The following is a 23,269-nucleotide window of genomic DNA, read 5'->3' as shown; positions in this document are numbered from 1 at the left end:
ATCTTCTAGCTAATTACACAACGAGGTTCATAAGGTTGAGCAAGTCAAGCAAGTGATTTTCAAATGGCAGTTGCTACAGCTGCGTCAAAAAGAGCACACAATATTTTTATTCACACTGGTTTAGGTTAAGGTTTGCTCCTGCAGGAGTAAAAACAAGTAGCTATTAGTTTTACTATACCCTTGCTTATACTACAGGGTGAAGCAGGATGTATGCTTAAGTCTATAAATGTTGCTTTATGATTTTAGGGAGCCCTCACTGAAATCCTTTTATTAAAGTTTTTCCATCCCTGGTTTGCTTCTTTTAATAATTATTCATAATTGGTTTGTGCAGCAATTACTTGTAGAGGACTGTGGGAGAAAGCAAAAGGAAGGAAAAAAATCAGCAACATGGGAAAACCAAGAAGAAATGTGGGAGGAAAAATAAGTAAGACAGGAGAGTCTTATACTGGGAAGGTAGAAAAGAAAAGAAAGAGTTAAGTCTTGTATCCGAAGAAATAATAAGCACAGGAGTTGAGGAATGAAATTAGAATGTGCAGACTACGAGCTCAGGGGACACTTCCCTATTACAAAGTACTCTTAATAATACTCTTCCAAAAAAGGGATAGAAGGGCAAAACTACTCATCTCTTATCCATTCTCTAGTTCTAACATTTTCTCTTTTTTATGACAAATAATCTAAAACCTCAGATTAAATTTTTGATATTCTATTCTATAATCTACAGAAAAAAAATACAACTGAAATTGTGATAGCGCTTAGAGCTCACCACTGATTTATCAAAAATTATGCAGTTATCAGAGGTCATAAATTGATACTGGAGAGAAATTTAGAGGAGAAACTAAAATGGAAATGTTATCACCATTATCAACATCCTAAGGAACACTCTGGGCCATCTAAAATAAACCACTTAACTCCTTGTTTTTTACCTTAAGAGTTCCACAGAGGACTCATAAATCATTGCAGGGTCACCATACATTTATCACTAGAGTTTTTTAGGTTTCACTTGTCATCCAAGTGTCTATTTCTACGAGTGTACTTGTAAATAAGCGTAAGTGTGAATGTTCATCAGCCCTTGAATGCTGCTGACAGTACTGTAGGGGCTGCTGTTAAGTTTTTGTGCATCCGAATCTCATTTACTCAAAACAGGTGCAATTTGAAGTCACAAACTGCATATTTAAAATGCAACAAACGTGTATCACAAAGTAAAAATATATAATTTTTGAAGCCTTTAGGAATACAGACAGAATCTAGCATAGTAAGAAAAAATTTTAAATTAAACTATCAAATTTGCGTTTTCCAGTAACATTAGTGAGAACTGAAATGGCCATCAAAAAGAGTAAATATGTGGTTCTAACTGAAACTATCTAGCACAGACAATTAACTGCCTCGTACTACAACCTGTGCAAACACACACACGCATTGCCCCCCCCCCACATACATACAAATAAAATTTGCTCGGCTCTTTCAGATACAGAAAGAGATGGACCTTATTGTCACTCAGATATGAACCTCTCTAATATGAACAGATGTTTGGTTAAGGGATTTTGTTATAGCTGATCTGAAATGCAAAAATCAGGTCAGATTCTGGCACAGCCCCACCCCAGTGCAAAAGAGCTTGGAAGAAAGAGGAGCTTTGCTCTGCCTGTTTCTCATATCCAGAAGTGTGGACATCTCAGGACATTTGTAGTTCAATAGTTAATCATCTCCCTTTTCTATTGATTTTTGGCAACAAATAAACAATGCAATTACTGCATAAAAAAAAGGGAGGCTTTGTTTGTTCTAAACATGATTTTCCACTATTTCACGCTGAACTCAATAACTTAGCACCAAGGTATACACAAGTGTGGAGATGTTCTGATAGGTGAATTCCTTTCACAGTAGAACTTTAAGCCAGCAGCCATACTCATAATATGGAACACTATGACACCAAGGAAATACTATTTGTTGTCTGAAGAAACAATTAATAGTAAGCAGTAGTAACAGACTCTCTTTGAAGCTTTATATGGAATAATAGCTTTTGATAGAAAGAAGCAAAAGTCCTATCTTTATGCTGTGATTGTGTTGAGCAACACCCTGATTCTTACCAGTTTTTAGCTGTTAAAAATGAGTGCCTTAGGCAATGAAGTGGCTGGAGAGTTGATGGGAAACAAAACATGCAATTACGGGTCCTCATAGAACAGAAAACGGGCAAATTGAAGAAGAGCTAGATTTGATGTGGTGGGATGAAATCAATAGGTTGGTGGCGTGGTGGGTAGAAAATTAATGAACTGGGAGGAAAGTAATTACTGGTTTGGTAAGGAAGCTGATGGAAGTAGGGAGTGGCTGTACAGAGATATTTCAGAACATACATACTTTTATAACACTAACATGCAAAGCTTTTCTGTCTGAGCTGATGTTTAAGAGCACTGGCTGTTTATTTTTTTCCTGGTAAGAATATTAATCTGGATGGCTGGTGAATGTTACACAAAGAGCAAACATATTGCTGTTTTACTTCTGGAATTATTTTTGTATCATGTTTTTCATTACTATCAGAGGTTAGCTTCAGATAGACACTTTCCTGTACTATATCTCTTTAACTGTTATAAGCTTAAGTCCACTTTAACACTGTAAGTGTTAATTAAAAGTTTTAGTCATCTCTCTCCACTACTGTGACCCTTCTAATAAATAAATAAGTTACTTAATTCAATTCTAGTTCCTGATGATGACTTAAGGGAAAAGTAAATTATGCATTTGTTTAGATAGTACTCAAGAAATATGAATTCCATTTGTTGGCTCTGGAAATCTGACTTGCCGACATCTAGAAGTAACTTTTCAATGTTATAAATATAGCCAGCTGTTCTATATATATAAATTCTATGCATACACATTTTGCAGATGATGATTGAAAACTTGCACCTTGACATGCATTACATCCGTCCTACAGATTCTATAGCAAAGTCAACGATATTATTTTTGCAGATTAAGTAAAAACAAGATCCTTTACCACATGCACATATATAGATCTTCTGTACCTTGAGAGCACAAACACTTTATTTTGCTTCTTTTAAAAATAAGCATTCCACTGTTGAAGTCATTTTTACTACTCATTTACCTTTAAAGGAAATTGTCTTTAAAGAGGCAAATGACATTTCACAGAAACAGAACAGTGGTGTCCGGCATCAAGACAAATCACAACTGAAGCACTTGAATGGAAAACTGAATTATAGTCTGAGTTAGGAAATGCTCCATGATTTATTTGTTAGTCTGTTCCTGTAGAACCCAGGAAAATGTTCAGCCTGAGGGAGAGATGGATCTTACAGTCTCACCCGCACTGGGTCTAGAAGAAAATGTTTTATTTTTAGTTCAACAAATCTAAACCTACAAGAAGGGGAAAGACATTATTGATTAGGGACAGTCAGGTATGGTCGAATGCCATCAGAATCCTCATACRGCTCTAACAGTTCACTCTGTCTTAACTTGCAATATCCCTTTTTATTCTTGCATTACTGGAGCTTACAGTGATACTGCAATTATGAAGCATTCATGTCGAATGCAGTATTTTGAAACCTAGGCAAAGGGCAGAGCTGTGCAAACAACTCACGTGAAGCCTGCTCCACACCAGCTATAGTTGGCAGTTTGCTATATACCTCTCAGGAATGTTATGGGAATGTCCAGAATCACCTGACTCCTCCCCAAATACCTATGTTTTTTCATTTCACAGCAGTAATGCTTATGCTCCAATAGTTTGGGGTTTTTTTTAATCTATCTTTACCTCTGAAGTTTTCTGATGAGCTTGGACATGTCCTCATTCTTCAGAAGTCACTTTCTCTTTTGAATAAACCAAGAGACTCTTTGGGAATAAAGCAGTTTAGAATGATGACCAGTTGCTAAAGTATTATTCCTATGTTTCCCCCAGCATCACATGAAACGAGTAAGGGAATGTTCCTGTTCCCACAGCCCCCAGCTCAGGGAAACAGCCCTGATTACTGATATGCTGAAATAAACAGCTTCCTTGATACCTTTAATTTTTAGTGTCAGATGCCATGGTCCCAGAGTGGATGAGTCCTAAAGCCAGATGACCTTAACCAATGTTTGTGTGTAGAGCTATTTTTTCCTGAATGAAGTTAATGTATCTGTTTTTTCCATTTCTGCAGTACTGCTAGAGCTCCAGGGTCACAGTTCGTTTCGTTTAAAACAAAACCAAACACCCATAGCACATACCGTAAATGGCAGACATGCACTCCAAATGAATATACGGCAACACTGGTTTCCTAGAAAAGGTTCATACACGCATCAACTGTAATCCAAATACTGCAGCTAAAACAAATTTTAGAAAAATTCAAAAAAAAAATTTTGTGGGAAGTGATGATACTTTGCACCTTGCTTCAGGGGAAAGCACCTATGCTGCTGTCAAATGCACCAAATATTTCCTTTCAAGATCAACAGCATTTTTCCCTGTGGCTTTTGTAGCAGAGATTATGAAGAAAAATACTAAAATACTGTAGGCTGATCTTTTAGTGTTAGATGAAGTTATAAAAACTATTAACAATAATATGATTTTTGTCTCTATATCAGCAGAATTTTCTAACGAAGCATGCATCAACTGAAAGTTAAGAAGTCCTGCATTAATTTCAACTCGAGATTTAACTAGTTAATAAAACATGGGAACTAATGAGTGGGATCCAAGAACAGGCTTTATAGCATAAGATATTATCACAGGCTTAAACGTTAGCTGTTGTGTTCTTTTATATGCAAAAGACCTGTATTTAATTCAGAAAATAATTTCACATTTCTAGATACCTAAGATATTAGAAATATAAATAGTTTGGTCTGCAATAGTTGTAGCTATTGAAAGTGGAATTTCAGACTGTAAGAACTAAAACACTTGAAAACTATTCGCTTTTCCTATTTGCCTTGGAAGACAAAAATAAATTTTACTTCTGAACTAAACAGCTCCTGTTTCTTTCAGTTCTGACCTGGGATAAGCACTGTCTCCAGTGGTGGTCTCTATACCAATAAACTTCAGGAAAGGCACTGGAATCCTTGATAATGAGTCTTCCCTTGGTCTTTTCGAGTTAAGAGTGCCAAATTTCGATGAAATATATTATTTGTCTCTAGAAGCAAGACTTGTGCCAGATTTATGATAATGTTCAGCAAATGTCATTTTGAGTTCAGGCTGGGCTCATAAGACCAGCTTCCAACTGTGTTGCCTAAAGAAGGACATGAATTTGTTTCCTGCAGTGAGATGTTAGTGCACTGTTTTCTTTTAATTTCTGTACCAGAAAGTTTTGTTTAGTTGTCTAAATTATTGGAGCATGTTGTTTCAGAGCACAAAGGAGACTATTTGATTTATAAATGAAAGCTGGCAAGCTAAGGAGATACTGACAGAAACTATTGGTTTAGCCATCACGAAATATGACATTCTTGCATCCAGCATGTATTTTTTGGAAACAAAAGTAGGACAAAATCCCACATGATCATGTGGGCTGAAAGCATTTTTTTAAATATTGTAACAAAACAGTGCATGAAGTGGAACTGACTGACATAATTTATTTAACTTTTCAAAAGCTTTTGACAATATTTCTACCCAGAGGCTATTAAATGAAACGCAATTTTAGGGAAGCACTGAATAATAAAATGGCTTAAAAATGAGAAAGAAGACATGAGAAATGTTTAAGGGATGTATTGTCAGCAAAGCAGTACAGGGAACGACCACTATACTGATCAAGGAAATAAAAAGCTCATATTAGAAAACTGGAGCAGCTTGCTTACTTTGACTAGGGAAACGAAGTCTGAGAAGTGATATGTATATTGTCAAGAAATTCATGTAATCTGACAATAGTGTGTGTTGCAGGAGAAAGAGGGGGAAAAAAAAACAAGCAAGATCAAAACAAAGCCTCCACAATCTTTCTTCTTACTATAATTTCTTAATTTCACTTTTGGCTGTCCACTACCTTTTARTTTGAGCTTAGTCAATTACAGAACACCTGAAACTCTAGCACTTGTGGTCTAATACCATAGTGGTAGGAGGTTATTGGGATATTAATCATTTATTGCAAAAGCAAGCCAAGCAAACTACACAAAGTATTTATATATTACCTAGAAAATGCGCTATAACTGATCATTGCTTCAATTTGCAAAGAAAACAAACACTTTTCTGGCAGGCAGCTGTGCAGATTAAGGTCTGAAGGATATGTAATCCAGCACAGAACTGATGGAAAGGGTGGAAAAACAGAGAAGAAAGGAGAGCAGCTGGCAGGAGGGAAGAAACTGAAACAGCGCTGGTGTTTCCAGCTCAGTGAAAGGGGGGAACAAGGGAGGGAGATGAAAAAAGAGATGGATTTTCAGGGACATAGGAAAATAAAGCTAACTGCCAAGGTAAGACAGTATAAATGGGAGGCTGCAGAAAATGGACCCTTCCACTCCAGATATTCTAATCCAGAGTCTTTATTTTGTTATATTCATTTATTATCAGGGAAAGTAGGTGTTATCACACAAAGTAGGTATTACCAGGCCCATCATTCTGGTTTAAATGCAATTTAGAGTCCCTTCCTCACCAATAGAAATGCATGAAGAAAGCAGGCTGTAGGCACTGCCTCGAATGCTCTCTGTGTTCCAGCTAATCTACTGATCAGCCATGAGATAGTAATGAGTATTGAGTATAATAATTAGAATCAACAACATAGTGTTTCAGAGTTCACTTCCCTTAACTAATCTTACAGATATACAGGCTACCCCTTTCTAAAAATGAAAACTTTTGATATATCAAAAGGAGAATCTCCTGCTTTCTTATACTAAACATAAATCCTTTTATAAACTTAGGGGTCTTATCTTTATGAAAGTAGCTCCTAGGTGGAATTCTCCATCACTGCAGCTACTTCACCATTGCTGTATTTTTCTCTTGTATGAGATGGCATCATGTCGTTTCTCCCATTATGATTGTTTTTAATGTCATCCTATGAAACAGCACATGCAGAAGTATCTGTGAAGCTTTTACCTTTCAATTTTTTTGCCTAAGTGATAGTATGTGTTTTTGCTGACTGTTTCAATCCTTGATGATTTAAGCAAAATAATCTCAACCTTGCAGCAATACAGTAGTTTTTTATTTCTACTGGGATTCTGGCAAAACAGGGGTGATAAATTACAGAATCAAAAGTGTTTTCAAAGTATTTGCCTTTGTAATATGTCAGCTTAAAATTTATGTAAGGTGTACCTTTTCACCCTTCATCCTTGTTGTACTACTGACTAGAACTCGAATGGTGACTAGAAATTATACCTATCTAGAATATTTAACAATTAGTATAATGAATGCTTATTTTTGCCTTTTATTCTTAAAATTAGATCAGATCACCATTCATGTTCCCCAGAGAGAGGGAACAGCATAGGCTCTAAGATGTTTTTGGACTTCAGAAAACAGGTGAGGTCTGAATTCAGGATAGGTTAAGCAATTGGTACCAATATTTAGACTCGCTCTAAAAGTATACTTGTGACCATTTGTAGGACAAAGACAAGATTTTCAGGGTCTTAAAGACAATTTAGACAGTAGTTCTTAAAAATATTTTCAAAATCATAAGTTGAAACTAGTTCTCTTTACGTGCAAGGTATCAGACTTTATCCCTTCAGAGGAGAAGATAATCACATACTGTGATGACAAGTCTTCGGGCTTTGCTGATATCTTCTATCATTATTTTGTTTCCAGCTGCCTGCCTTTATTGCACGCTTCCACACCACTTGTCCTGATATTATTTTTCCCTTAGAAAATCCAGATGGGACCAAAAAATGAAAAATTATGGGGAGGTGGGGGGGGGGAGTGTGTTATCCTCGTTGGTCCTGAGAGAGAATGACAACCTCATCCAGACTAGCGGAAACATTCAAGTAACCTGAATCAACAACTACTTACCTGTCTGCAGCTCTGTGCTATCACAAACACATTATGAAGCCTAAATGACATATTTCAATGCCCATTTGTAGACAGTGTTCTTGGACACCTGGTTCCTAGGCCTACTCAAAGCAAAATTAGTGACAAAACTCCTACTGACATCAACGGGAAAGCAAAAGATCTAGTCTACATGTTTTTGAGGACATCCATTTTTCTTTTTCTCTTTCTGGAATTACACTGATGAAAACAAATTGTACTGTATTGTATTTTACAGGATAAACATAGAACAGAAACAGAATGCTTCTTAATATATTATCATTGTTTTGTCCTGAATACTAAATCCCTCTCAAAAAGATGCACTGAAATTTTGCTGGGTGCTGTTTTAACATATGTTACTGCTAACAGAAGAATTTAATTTAAGCAATTTAATTTAAGCAAAACATTAATGCAGAAGGAAAAAAAAAAGTTCTCTTTGCAAAGAGTGTGCCACTTTTTCTTAACACTTTTTCTCAACCTTTCTTTGCCCCTTTGACAGAAAACATTTGACTTATAAATAATAATAATGTAAAATGATGATTTTTTCCTCATTCACCCTTCCATAGGTATGTTATTATAGAAGAATGATTAAAGGGAGAGATATTCATTTTGTATTAACTGTAAAAGTCTTGTTAGTCATTGGGAAAGTCTCAGTTTACACTAATTTATGACCTAAACATTTAATGTAGAAGGGCAGTTTTCTCTATGATGAAGAGTTTTTAAGTAAAGATAACAGATGCAGAAATTTAGCTAATTTGTTTCAATGATTCCCCACTGCTGGAGTAAACTGTAAACAGACAATTTAGAAACAATGTGAAAGGGAACAGCTGAAACAAAACATGAGTCAGAGAGTTTCAAAACCTAGCAATAAATTAATGTGTGAGGTGATAGTAATAATCCCTGCCCTTGTAATTTAATACAGTTTTGGACTATTTTGTATTTATTTGACTGGGAAAGCAAATAGTTGACACAAACTCACAAACAGAAGAAGGAGGCAACAGCAACGATGCCACAAAAAACAGCAAAACTAGCCACTCCTTTCTCAAAATGGAGTATCATCACGAGAGGCTTGTGAGTCCAACCGCTGCACTAGAAGGCAGTTACTGAATTATTTATATTGAGTTAATTGAATTCTTTGCTTTTCAGTGTGAATGTCACAATGTATGTATCTATGCATTAAAACCCTTGAAGTCAGCAAGACTGAAGAACTGTGTAACAGCACCTGAATCACTAGATTCTGGCAGGAGATGTGAATATCAGTCCTCCAAGTTTTCATTACCTGTTTTTCTTAAGAACAACACTGAAAGATCTAAAATTGGGCCATTAGTTTGTATCATTCTCTTTTTTTGTGCTATGAAACTGAAATTCAGTAAATAAGATGTTATGAATGACAGGATCAAATTCAAGCAGAAGAGTATCTTTATGCAATTATCCTCCCATAGCAGCGAAATTTATAAAAAAAAGTGCATTGTCTTTTCATGGGGAGAGAGACGGTGCAGGAAGTCTGCAGATGTTTAAGTGCTGGTGTCTAAGTGCTTTGTGAAGGTATTGTTGCTGTGACTGGAGCAAGCCATTGCATCCCACATAATCATTATTGTGAAGGAGGAAAAAGCATAATTTCCTTTAGCTTGGACTGTAGTGATCTAGCTTTCAGTAACTTCTGAAAGTCACTGTCCAACTCCAGAGAACTGTAGTCTCTTATTTGATTCTAGTGCTTTTACTAGTCTATACTGTTAAAAAAAAAAAAAAAGGAAACAGAATTTAGAAGGAGATTCTAATTATTTGCAAAGCTTACTCTGCATTAAAGTTATGCCAAAGAAGTAAGGGAACTGACTAAATGAAAGTACTCTGTCAGAGTACAAGTACTCTGTCCATGTGGCCCAGTCTAGGCTGCCCAGACTAGATCCCATTTTCRTAAAAACCCCAACGGGTCTTAGGATGTGGATAACCTCCCCCTTCTTCCAGTGTGGAAAGTGAAAGTCCACAGAGGGCCCATATATATATGCTGGCTGGGCAAGCAAGTTTGCAGGGTTTGGGGGGTTTTTTGTTTTGTTTTTTAATAAAGACTAGCTAATTTTTAACTGATTCCCTGAAGAGAACTCAAGCAGTCTTTTATCTCATATAATGAAGATCCTGGACACCCATCTGTAATATATTTTGCAACAGTTTTCCTCATTTTACCCTCCTCTCAGAGCTGTACCGCTTTTATAAGTACATRAATAGTCACTGAGGTAAAAAAATGACTCTCTGTACATACTTATGTTCCATCCTATTCCAGTGAACAATCTGTTACTGAAAGCTTCTATCCCTGCTTAAGGCTTTTTTATTTGTCCTTTTTCACCCCCAAACCAAACCCTGCACTAGATAAAGCATGAAACTAGACTTAAATCTAATCTTTAAGTGTTGGTCATTTTCTAGTAAATCTTTTTTTTTAGGGCATGTTTATTTTTAAATCAGAAAAGTTCACTTGTGCAGCTCATAAACAAAATCGCAAAATCCTTTTTTTCTAAATTTTGCTCATTGCAAAAAGAGCAAGTGTGAACATTTAACTTAAACAACAATTAATATTTGCAAGGTATGTTATCAGACTGGGGTTACAATAAACTGCTTCACAACCTTAACAAGAAGCTATCAAATAAATTTTATTAAATGTTATTTCTCATACAACTGGTTGTTAAACTAAGGGTTTAAGTGCAGATACCTTCTGAAGAAACACTGACATGGTTTCTGTTACTGAGTCCTAACCTAACCTACAAGAGAATATCGAGATGATACACTTATTCTGTATTACAGTTACCCTACTAAATTTTTCTGAGTAGTCGTCTCCTGGCTGTAGTTCAAGGATATAATGAATAGTTCTCAAAACCAAAACCAAAACCAAATGGATTTCAGAATCCACATGGCTCCTGACCCTCTTCCTACAGTTCAAGAGGTATGAGAGCGCATCAATGGTATAAATAAAAATAAGCTTCTGTTCACAGTACTGGAATTGAGATCATTTGTGTCTTGCTCCCTGTGAACAGGATACGAGATGAAAGCTGAAGTACCCACAAAATCTTTAGAGGTCATTAGAGCAGATTGAGGCCAAATACATAGCCTGAAGGAGAGCAGAGAACCACAATAATGTTCTTATAAAAGAAACAGGAATGAGCAGCCTTGGGTACATGTGAAATAGGTAGAAACTACATAGCGAAATTCTTGGGATAAGACTCGGAGGACTACTAAAACATTTTTAGTGTATTTTGGACTGACAAATTTAATAAGCAGCTTGAAGACAGAGGAAAAAAACCTATATTGCCCACATCCTAGATTCCCTTTCTGTAAGGGCTGTGCATTTATACAGAGCTTTTTTTTTCTTTCTTTTTTTCTTTTCACTAGAGGAGATTGAAACAGCACAGAAGGCAGGACACAGTAGGAAACTAGAGAAAATAATATTTTTAAATTGCCTAATTGGCAAATTGCAGTGGTTGTAGAGGAGGATGACCTAGAAATTATAAAAACTATACTATTACCAAAACACAATGCAGGGTAGAATACAATAAAAAGCCTGAGATACTAAGTTGGGCAGAGAATTTTGAAGTAATGGCTTTGAAAATGTGGATGCAAAGTTTCAGTTTGACATTGTGGTCAAAGGCAGGAGGAGAAATTCAGTGGAAGACAAAGTTTATAAGATCCACCAAAAAATAAATTTAGCAATCATACTGTGAACAAGATAGATCAAGGGGTAACAGATGTATGAACAATCCTAGATATATAACTGACTGATCACTGCAAATTATAGTGGAAAGATGTCACATTTTACAAGCAAGTCCTCAATTTGCAAAACCATGACTGGCATGAATGACTGTGCTGTTGGCAAAAAAAGATTAAGCAATGAGAAGGGAGACAACACTTCTTTCATAGAAAATTCAAATGATATCTTAGTGATGTTTTGTGAAGTTTATTTTCCCATTTTATTATTTAAGTAGACTATCGAATTGCAGAATGTGACATGGTCACAACAAAGCTAAGTTATATTCGCTGGCCATTAATGAAACAAATCTCAGTCATGTATCAGACAGGAAGGTACAAATGTTAACTCTGGGCGTGGGAAGGATGATGTGAAAGAGGATAAAGGAAACATGCTTAGTTATAATGAAGATAAACTGCAAAAGATTGACAAGAAATTCTTTGCCAAGAATTTTATGTTATGTCTATGTGATAAAAGGCGGTGCTGTGCTGCAATGTCTGTATTAACTCTAATAATGATGTACTGCAGTTACCAGGAACAAAATAGCCATACCAATAGTTACATGATGTATGTATCAGTGAAGCAGGATATATTGGTTCAGTGAAGGGCTGAATTAACACAACACTGGTGTTTCCTCATTCTGAGTTATTTCATATAGTTCTTCACAGCATTGCAATATGTTTGGTAGATATACCTTATTTGCATTAGAGAAAAATCTTGGGAAAAGCTATCGGAAACATTCAAAAGGATATTCAACACAGGGGAAGATTTACTAGGGAAAAGCTATAATTCTCACATTAGCACTGGTGCGTTCCTTGAATCACACAACGGATGACTAGCTTTTCAACTTTCTCAGTTCTCCAACCACACTGTAGCTGCATCTAACCCTATCTAAATGCTGAAGTAAGACTCCAGGACGCTGGAGAATAATGCCAGAATGCATCTAGAAAACTGATGACATTTGACTTTCTGCTGACAGTCTGAGCATCTCTTCTCCATTTAGACACTTAAATGGCTTCCATCATTACAATACCTGAGCATTCACGAATATTAATAAATTGATCTTTATGATGCACTACAAAATAAGAAAGGGTAATCTTCTATGTCTCCCCTCTTTTCATGCAGTAAATACACAGGAAAGGAGGAACAGGTACAAATACTCTAACAATTATAAGATAATACTAGATAGATAGCATGACTAGAAGACAGTCTACTTGGTTTCATTTCACCTATTTGAATCAAAGTTAAGTATAGCTGATAATAGAATAAATATTCAGTTGCCATGTGAGTTGGAAGATAGAAATGTTTAACAGTGGCTAATGATACTGACTTAAAATTCAGGAAATAAGAATGTTAAATACTGGAACACAGAACTGTAGGGCACAAGCCACCAGATGTAGCTATTTTTTAACAGGACTGTGAGTGTGAGAGCTTGTTAGAGAGCTGACAGACAATCATGATTCTATTGATGTAGCAACTTACATCAGTCGATACTGCAATCTTTTCAGTCAAACAGCAGCAACAGAAAGGTTTTTCCATAAAATCAGGATGTTATTGAATGTAAACTTGTAGCCTTTGACTTTCACAGGATTTCCACAGTGGTAATCAGAGTTGGAAATCACTAATGGAACTTCTGAGTTGACAAGAAAGTGATATTTAGCATTTATAGCAAAGTGTGGCAGAAATGCAGTTTTAGTTCTCCTGGATCTTCACAAAATCAGGTGAGGTTTAGGATAGGAAAGTTTTGCTTATGAATTCCAAATATTCCTGATCCAATACAAAAGGATTTCCTAGAGATGAAGTATTTTTTTCAAGCTGGTTTCTTAATATGAGGCCCATCTAAATGAGAAAAATTAATCTCTAAACCTCACTTTAACTAAAACCAGGAAATTAGAAATGAACACTCCGCAAAGGACACAGCTTAATTACCTTAAAATGAAATCCTTAAAATGGCTTGAAGAATATGTAGAGCATGTTATTTTAAGTACCTCTTACAGTTCATTTCTCTGCATGATAACTTGGATTAATTACTTATCTCAGATTCAGATCTGTAAAATAACACTAATTTTAAATATATATAAGCTTTCACAGTGCCACAAATGAATAAAATATGGAATAGTAAGGCTGTCAGAGATGGCATTCCCTCTCTCTTTCTGGAGTTCCTAAATTGACTAGGCCCATGCACTTATCACGGGCTATTTCTGTAGCAAGTCTTTTCAAAGTCTGTCTCTGCATTCAAGCTACCGGGATGTGGGAGTAAGACTTCAAAGAGCTGATATTTATTTAAATCATCACACTACCACAGTTAGAAAAGAACATACATAGTGGTGCACCAATGGCGTTCACCTCAACACAGAATTTCTACCTTCAGGGTTTTTTCCATGCTTGCATGTACACAGCTGGCAAGTTTCCAAGCTTGTGACTTGTGGGGAGAAAGGCTACGCTAGGACATGGACGAGGCTAGGTTCGAGGGAAACTGTTCCTGACAAGTTTGTACCACTTTGCAGCCAAAAATGTGAGATAGAAGACATCAGATGTAATGTAAATGAGATCCTGATCCTGTAGCTGAGAAGCAAGAGCATGTGTGGGAGGTGGTGGCTAACAGTCTCTATTCCTAGGATTATTTCAGGGAAGGGGGTGTAGATTTGGGGGGCTTTTTTAAGGATTGCTTAATGCAATACTGAATGGATGAGAAGAAGTACCACTGTCAACTCTTCAGCCATGCAAACAACAGCAGCTAGTCATTTTTGCCTTTTGCCAAAACAGATGTAAGTTCTTCTACTGAGGTATTGATATGTCCTATTTTCTAATGATAAGCTCTGGATTGGCCTTGAGAGTTGCTGCAAGGACTGAAGGACCCACACTTCTCCGGGGGTGGGGGGTGTGGAATTAAAGGGAGAGCTAGTACTTGAAAGTACCTTTTTGGATTCACTCCTCAGAGCCCAGTAAAGAAACACATAGAAAAAGCTCAAACCAAAACCCCAAGCTGGACAGCTATATGATTGCACAGAAACTTTAGAAATGGATTATAACTAATGTGAGGGTATTGGTAAGTCACAGCCTGTAGCTAAAGTTCGTATCAGTGTGCAATGCTATAGCAAAACCCCTTTTACAACCAAATCAGGAGAAAATTTTATATAACTCAGTTCCATGGGGAATTCTTCTGTGACAGTTGACAGCCATTAGGCTTGTTTGATGCTAACAAGGGCAGACAGCTATGTAAGCCATTTCCTTCACTCACAACTATTTAACTTCTAAATTTGTGCTTAAAAAAAAAAACATTTCCASCTTCAGCTGCTTTCTGTGGGTTCTTTTTACTTCTCTGACTTATCTGAATGTCATTTCTGTTTTGCATAGGAGTAGCAAATTCTTTAAAAAGACAAGTGAAGATATCAGTGATATCAACACTTTCTGCTACAGGATGCTGTCCTGTTCTGGGAGCTTAAATAAGATCCAGAGCTGCCTTTTAATGTTTAGCAATTTTTGTCTCACTAAACCCAGTCCTTCTTTTTTTTAAGACTACACATAGACTTATTAACTTAATAAGGCTGACACTTGAAGCAATATGCTTATATGGAATTATTATAAATAAGGCAGACCGAGCCTAACCCTGTCTCCAGTAAGATCAGTGTTGAAACTTCTGCTGCCATTAGCACAATGGGCTCTGTAATATTCTTTCTCTCTCTAGACCAATAGATATTTAATTAGTTCTACAAAGAACAGCTCCACTTTCTAAGAGCAGCTTTAATAACGGTGACTGAGAGATTTTGTAACCCAGTGATCTGAGTCTCCTCTCTAATGACTATACAGCTATCTATACCAGATAGAGTCTAAATAAAGTGGAGATTTAGAGAGACCCTTCTCAAAATAACCAGCAGTTGGGTGATGAGGTAGTAATAGCAAGCATCTAAAAACTGTATCTAAACAAGGCAGAGTAGAGATTTGAAGTCTGACCATTTTTTTCCTTTCTACCCAACTTCTACCCTACCATCTTTCCACAATTAGTTTTGGTTTCATACAAATGACCATTTTCTTAAATACAGATTATATGAAGAATTTGTTGTTAGTGGACTAAGCACTGAAGAAACTGGGTCTATATTTTGTAACTTACTTTGCACACCCATGCGTTGTTTTGTAACTATAGTTGTTCTACTCGGAACCAAACTAGATAAAACCAAACTAAACCACTGCCCCAACAGAAAAAACAAATCACAGTGGGGTTTTTTTGTTTTTTTTTTTTAAGGTAAGCAGTTAGCTATCGACCTTTATCCATAATTTTAGTGGAAAATTACAGGAAAATTGAACACATCATAGATGCAGTCAGTTTTTTTTGTACACACAACATGGTTTCATGTTATGAGACATGACCTGCTAGGCAGGTATGTTAAAACTCAGAGAAAAGAAGCAGGTGATGTGCTTCCACCATATTTGTAAAAAAAAAAACAAAAACAAAAAACACTTTTAATTTAAGATGCAATTTTTCCTCTCCTTATAATTTCAATTCAAAGAGCTACTGGACATATACCATGAAGCCAAAATCTCTTAAACCTCATTATTTTGCTCCTCCTTACTTTACATGCTATTTAGCATTTCAACAACAAATTAAGTGATGAAATTCAGCAGCGAGGTTAAAATAACCTCATTCAAAAATAGTCAACAGTCCATATGTGTGAAAAGAGACATACACAGAGAGAAACAAAAAGATAAGAGCATGAAAAGATGTAATTTCAAATTTAAAAAGTAATGTGATTTTAGCAGTATAAGCCCACAAAACCAAATCCTAATACAGCATTTTACAAGCTAATACTGTCAATTTTTACATAAAATGTCATGCATATTATCTTGCTCTCTGATCATTTTTCCCTCTGATAAAAATGTAATGGCAATGACCATAAAATGATCAAAATTATTACTTTACTGAATATGTCTGATCCCCAGGTTATTACCATTGGCTTAAGTTTACAAAAGGAAGTAGTCATAACTTTTTCTTGAATTCTCCTCAGTAAATTAGCAGTAAAAACAGGTCTGAACATTTTAAAAATAAGAATGGGAAATAAGTCATTTTCTTCAAAATCCTCATTTAGAAGAGTCTTTGATTCTTAAAACTGTAAACAAAGAAGCCCTTTTATTTTAATGCAAGGCAGAGAAAATAAGATCCATGATGAAATTTACTGAACAAAATATTGACAGATCTAATTTAAATTTAAAACTTGAAGAATCCTAATCTTGACACTTATATCTATGACAATAATATTGCCCTATCTTTAATAAATCATCTGCCGGCTTTATGCTATAACCCACAGCTACCATAAAATTGCTAAATGTTAATAGCTGTCAACTTTATTTCTCAGAATAGGAGACTGAGTTTTAGGAAGTATTAGAGTTTTAGCAGATACAGGGCTTGTAGGAAGTTACAGTGTTTGCAGGATGCCTAACTCATGGATACCTCCTATATTTTTTTTACAGAAAGTATTAAAAGGGATTTTTTTCTGGATCACTGTCTACTAACCTTCCCTGAATTCTCATTCCTTTCTCTCTAGAATATAACCCATCCCTATGACTGAGGACAACCTAATTGAGCCATTTGAGTGGAAATAGTCATTTCTTGTAGGCAAAGAGGTTACTTTCTATGAAAGATTTTGTTTATGACTTAGACTTAGGGACATTAAAATTAAGTGCTACAGCAATTTGTTCACTATAGTTTATCATGCCATATTTCTGTGTTCTCAAAACTTCCTTGCAGGAGGATGCATTATGTCTGATGGGATGGATATGAAGAAGTTTTCTAATTAAAGTAATTTTACATAGACAATGAATGTAATTTTCTTGAGCATCATCCTGAATCATTCTTAAGGGCTAGGTAGTTCATAGTTGCTGGTGTAATAAAGGTGAAACATCAATATAATTTTCAGAAGAGAAAAATATCTTAAAACAATGAAACAATCGTCAGTTTAATTTTTCAGCTGATTCTTAAGGAACTCTTAATAATAATCTCCTTTAACAGCAAATTCTCACCAGATGACAGAGATTAGATCTTGCACTGGACTAGACCTTCAGCTAAACCAAAACCAGGTTTCTCCTGTGATATAGTTTATCCAGGCTGCAGTGGGGTGCAGGGGTTGGGGGAGAAGGGTTAGCTTTTCACCATTTGTAGCATGCAGCTCATTTTTTTCTGGAACAAGGTAGTTCTTTCTCAGGACAGAATCCATATTAAAAAAAAATTAAGAGATAAGTAACATAGGGTTTGGGGGGGGTTTCTTGCTTTGTTTTATTTCTTTCATTGTTACCTTATTTAAAAAAAAATAGAGGCAAACCCTTACGAATCAGTGTTAGAAAGTGAAATGATATCATGCTTTTTCCAATGATGGAATTTTCGTCTCTAGGAGTACTGTAGCCAAAATAACAAAGTACCTAACAATTATTCTGGTAGGTGAATGGTATAAGTCCGTTAAGTATTTTTAATTGAACAGCAAGCACTGTCTAAAAGTTTATACACACAGATCCTTTTATTTTGAGGTTTCCTACTCAAGACCATACCTCCATTTGATTTATTTGCAAGGCTGTGTACACATACAAATTGACATGTCAACACTGGAGACCAAATAAACAGTATTCTGAAATACTCATCTAAATGATTACTAGATGGCAGGAAGTATACAGGAATGAAGAAACTGCACTCAGAACTAACGTCCTCTGCTTAACATTTGAGTACTTACAGATTATCTAGGTAATTACATTTTCTCCTTTTCAAAACTTAATCTAACTGTAACCTTTTTTCCTGGTAACCTGTGGCTTAGTTAATGTCTTGATAAGCAATATGTAATGTTCTAAGATTTCTTAAAAGCAGATGATGTAATAAATGTCAGTGTATGTATCTATTTCTTTACTCCACATCCAATATTCTGATATCTATTACTAATGTCTTGATAGTTCAGAAATGGCATTTGACTCAGTAAAGTCAGGTTTTATTCTGTTAGACCTACTGGCACGTTGCTAAAAATAATTTCAAACAAAGACCATGCGTTTGTGAAAATATCAAATATTTAGTTCTCTTTCTTAATTATAATGATGCTTACAGATCTGTTAAGTTTGAACAACAATCCAATATCTTGGCTCTCCCAACTTCATTATTCCAAGAGAGGAGTTTTTCAGAAAGGACATGGTCATATCTTCCTGCTCCTTAGAAATATTGTATATGGGGCCCTCGTTTCCTTCCTTGAAAACAGAAACTAGTAAACATCAAATCTGAGAGCAAGGACACCATGCACAGACTGGAAAGATAAGGCACAGAGAGCAGGGAAGAAGAATTTAGATTTTTACTGTCTTGTTCATACAGTGTCTAACAGAAGACTATGATTATCTCAAATGTGTGCTCATTAATCATATTTAGTCACAATCTTTTGGTCTGTTTATTGATGAAGAACGGTATCTTTAAGTTTAAAATTTGAGTTGCAGTTCTAAAATTGTATCTGTCTGTAATACAAATGGTTTTGTTTCTTTTCCCTGGGTAGAATCACGATGCTGGGTAGAAGGCATCTCTGAGAGCTTTGAATAGCAGTGACAAGGAGCAGGCAGGGATTTAAGAAAAATGTAAATCTTTCTTTTTTTGTCCTGGTCTACACTGACCTTGCCTGACCTTGCCTCAAGGCTTCATTCCTCCAGGAATTAGGCCAGTTTAATTCTATTTTATGCTGTTCATGTTCTTACACTGTTCTCATCCACATAGCATTGAGCTTGCAATGTGTTGGAATACTGTAATCAGCAGGACAAATGTGATTTTCTTTCTCGCTTTCTCCTGCTGTAGGGAAATGGTGTGCACAAGTGCTTCCAATGTCTGTAGAAGTGTTAATATCACATGTATTTTATACATGTACGTGCTAGTAAATGTAAGCTAAAGATATATGCCTTTCACCAGGAGATGATGATGAGGACTGCAGGGGTTCTTGGACCCTATGAACTTTTCTGCTGATGGAACTGACCTGGAGTACTCAAGAGGCTATGCAAAAGTCTATGCTTATCTTTTTTTCCAAAAACAAAAGAAAGCTCAAGTTCACCAGTGAAGAAAACAATGGGATCTTCAAGTGAGAGGAAACATGAGGCAGAGTAAGAAAATACCTATTATCTCCACTGACATTTGATTAAAGGAATGGGATAGGAAGTTAGCAGAAATATACTTAGATTTCCCATTAGAAAAAAGAATATTCAACAAAATGAACACATTAAAAGAAATTATGTTGTCAGAGGAACATCAGAACTCTATAGATACTGTTGGTCTATAAATAGAGCACTAAGAAAAGGAACAAATGGTGGCAAATGACCATTTAAAAAAAATACTATTTTAAATTTACAAATTGCTCTAGTGGTTTGTAGTTTTTTAGGTGTACTTAGCATGTTCCCTCCATTTCAAGGTCATATGGTTTTTAAAATGTCCTTTTGTAGGAATTTCAATTGCTCATTTCCTCTGTAGTATGCATGTACAATCTATTTTTATTACTCCTTTCCTGGCTACTGCTTTCTTTCATTTATTCTCCACCAAATTAGTTGTCTTGGGCATCTGCAAAATGCATTTTCCATTTGCAATGAAATCCCATGAAAATCAGGTATGCCATATATGCTCTTTATCCCTGTATCCCCTAGCCATCAAATTGCCAATGCATTTAACTCCCAGGGCTTTATTCTACTACTTCATCCCGTTTTTGCAACAAGAGAAAACCAATTGCGCTGCAAAAGCAATAGATAAGGCATGTGAACAGTAAAGTCTGCCTTCCAAAGTCTAATTTTCTTCATTTATACACAGATGTAAATCAAGAGTAATTTCTAGATGTGTATGACATATTAGTACACTGTGAGTAGAGACCATATAGTTAAGAGACAAAAACAAATCTTACTTTTTTTTTCACATTAAAGACTTTTGACATTTGGACAAGTCAATGTTTTCTGCATACAGTGCTGCTTGGATCAGTAATTGCCAGTAATAAAATACCCACATGCCATGTTATCATTTCCGTACCCATATATCTTTCAAAAAGAAAAGATATATTTAAGGTGCACATTGTAATTTAAATTATCTTTAGAATTCTCAAGAAATGGAGCTAAAATGTTTTAAGTAGAAGACCAAACCTCCATAGGAAAAAAAATCCTCTCTTCTACAGATCTCATCACAGAGAAGGAATTTTAGCCAGGTGCCCCACTGAGACTTTATTTGCAAAAGATGCATCTTCCCTGAAGAGCTAAGTATGCTTTCTATATGTAGAGCACTTGAAAGGGCTATAGAAATGTCACAAAATACATACCTCCTCAATAATGTAAAATAATTTCCAAGAATTCCAGTTCTCTCATCCTTCCTAATAGAGCTAATGAAAATCCTCAAACAGAACAGATACTTTTTGCAGAAAAAAATATAATAGTTTCCTGAGATTTTTACTTGGAAATCCAGAAAGATTAAATGCATTATTAGGGGTACTAACATCATTAGATGGCTTTGCAACTATCAATGTTTTGGCCCTTGGTGAACCTGATCAGCACACAGAACTGAAAAGACTTAGTCACACTTGCTGTGAGGAGAATATACCAGTGTGAACTACCTAGGTTATTCAGGCTATCCCAACAAACAAAACAGGCTTTTTATGTTCTTACGGTATCATATGTGGTACCCAGTTCTGTGCAGTATTACAGCCAGACACAATTTGTAATTTAGAACTTGTCAGTAATTCAACTGTTGTCAATTGCTCATTGATTTCAACATGATTAAGTGCTTTAATACTTTTGCAGTACTTGCTAGCCCTACTTCCACTACTTACTTCTGGTTTTATTTATACATGCAGCTTTAAGTATGTTTTGTGTTTAAAGATAGTCTTTCTTTCCCTGAATATTGCAGAAATCAATATTCCTACAAATTTCCAATATTTACAGTGTAATTTTCTTGTCATCAAATTTTTATCTGAAATGTTAAACTTTCTAGGGGACCAAGTAAGGCATGTTAAAACCATGATGAGATAAACTAAGGGCTTTTCAGTTACTGGTGTCAGTCAACATTTTTATAAACTTACTTCTTGAAGAAGATGTACTGGTTTACTCCCACTCAAGAGCGTCCCTCTGTTAGAATATACTTTTTTTCTGCTTTCCTCTCCCCTGCAACACACCCCAAAGGCAAGCATCCAAAAAGTACATGACTACATACAAGGCATAAGACTGCTGCACTGACATAGCAACCAGCGCTTCAAAGGTATTTTTTCCTTCATGCAAACAAACTCTGAGCAGAGGGTTTGCAGCCAGTTGGAGGAGCAATTTATGYCTGCTGCAAAGAATTGACATGGTGCTTACGTGGTCTCTTTGTCATCTACACACAGATGACTTTCGTTCTGTGTTGCTGCATTTTACTGAAAATATTCTTTATAACAGTTATTCAGCTTCTGCCTCAGTTTATACCACTTTGCAGTCTTTCTCAAATTAAAAGGGTATAGAACTCAGAGCAGTCTAAGCCAGCCTTAAGTCTTTACAGTCTTATCTATCCCTGTCTTCAAAATTTGGAAAATGATTGGCTAAATCTGATAAAAACGTCTTAGAGCTATCCATTTTAGAAAATGGTTAAAGTCCTTGTCAATGTTATCTTTTATATATACATACATATATACATACACACACACATATGCACCCTTTGACTCTCATACAAGCTTTTTAGCATTGCAATTGAAAAATATTTTACGGATTTGTACAGAACAACTATATAAAGAATGTCATGTTATACGCAGTACGTCTTCACTTCATATCTACAGAAAAAAGGGAAAAATTTGCCTTCAGTAACCGTGGTGTATATACCCAAAACATAATTTGCCTCATCTAACCTCTTAAAGCAAAAGATCTCAGGAGCCAAATATAACTACAATGACAGCTGAATTTTCAGAGATGTATATGAAAGGACTTACTGTGATGATTAGCCCTTTTTCCTGGAAATATTTAACCAACGGGACAGCATTTTGCTTGAAATTCATTAGTCTTCTCTGAGTGGCTTTCAGGTTATCATCAGGTCTTCCTTGCTGTTCAGCACGTTTCAGTAACCTTTCTTTCAGCCTTTGACTGGAACACGCCAGAAATACCACCAAATCTGGGGTACAGATCTGTGGAAAGAGCAATTCAAAAAGTTGTCAATTTAGTTGACTATCCAGCACAACAATACTCAACAATTCCATTATTATGTGAGGCTCAGATATGGTACATTTGGATAAGCTGGAACTTGATTAAGTTTTGTTTTTTTTTTTTGTTACGGGAAATTCATAGGCTTGGGAAAGGGCTTGTTTGTCTTTTGTGAAGGTTTATCTATTTGTTTCACCTGAAATTTTAAGGAAAAAGCTTAATGAAAGTATTTTAGCTCATCTCAGGGACCTTTTCTAGGCTACATGTTTCTCCTTTGCATTACCAGAAGATTCCACTAGCTAAAATTAAAATATTCAAAAAGAGCAAAATCTGTGTCCCATACTCTGCAGGTAACTGTTTGTATGATTTTTGTTTAAAATGCCATTCTGTAAGGTGGCATTTGAAACCCAACAGCCACTATAGAGCTGACTGATGCCTAGGACCAGGTGAAAAGAGATCTGTTCCAAGATCCACAGTAAAGTTACCCACTGACTTAAGTACACTCTTGCTAAGGC

General features: G+C 35.8%; 1 protein-coding gene across 2 annotated transcripts in view; it reads right to left on the bottom strand.

The window, feature by feature from the left end:
* Positions 1-23,269, bottom strand: part of AK5 (adenylate kinase 5) — a 105,362-nt gene that overhangs the window by 58,216 nt on the left and 23,877 nt on the right. For both annotated transcript variants that reach the window (XM_026086866.1, XM_026086867.1), the window contains exon 6: positions 22,547-22,738. In XM_026086866.1, coding sequence (XP_025942651.1) covers positions 22,547-22,738 — 192 coding nt within the window. The remainder of the gene's footprint in view (positions 1-22,546; positions 22,739-23,269) is intronic.

Source organism: Apteryx rowi, unplaced genomic scaffold (genome assembly GCF_003343035.1).
Source record: "Apteryx rowi isolate R43461 unplaced genomic scaffold, aptRow1 scaffold_7, whole genome shotgun sequence".
In the NCBI taxonomy this organism is placed as follows: domain Eukaryota; kingdom Metazoa; phylum Chordata; class Aves; order Apterygiformes; family Apterygidae; genus Apteryx; species Apteryx rowi.
Note: the sequence above shows the minus strand (reverse complement) of the source record. Positions and strands in the feature narration are given on the sequence as shown.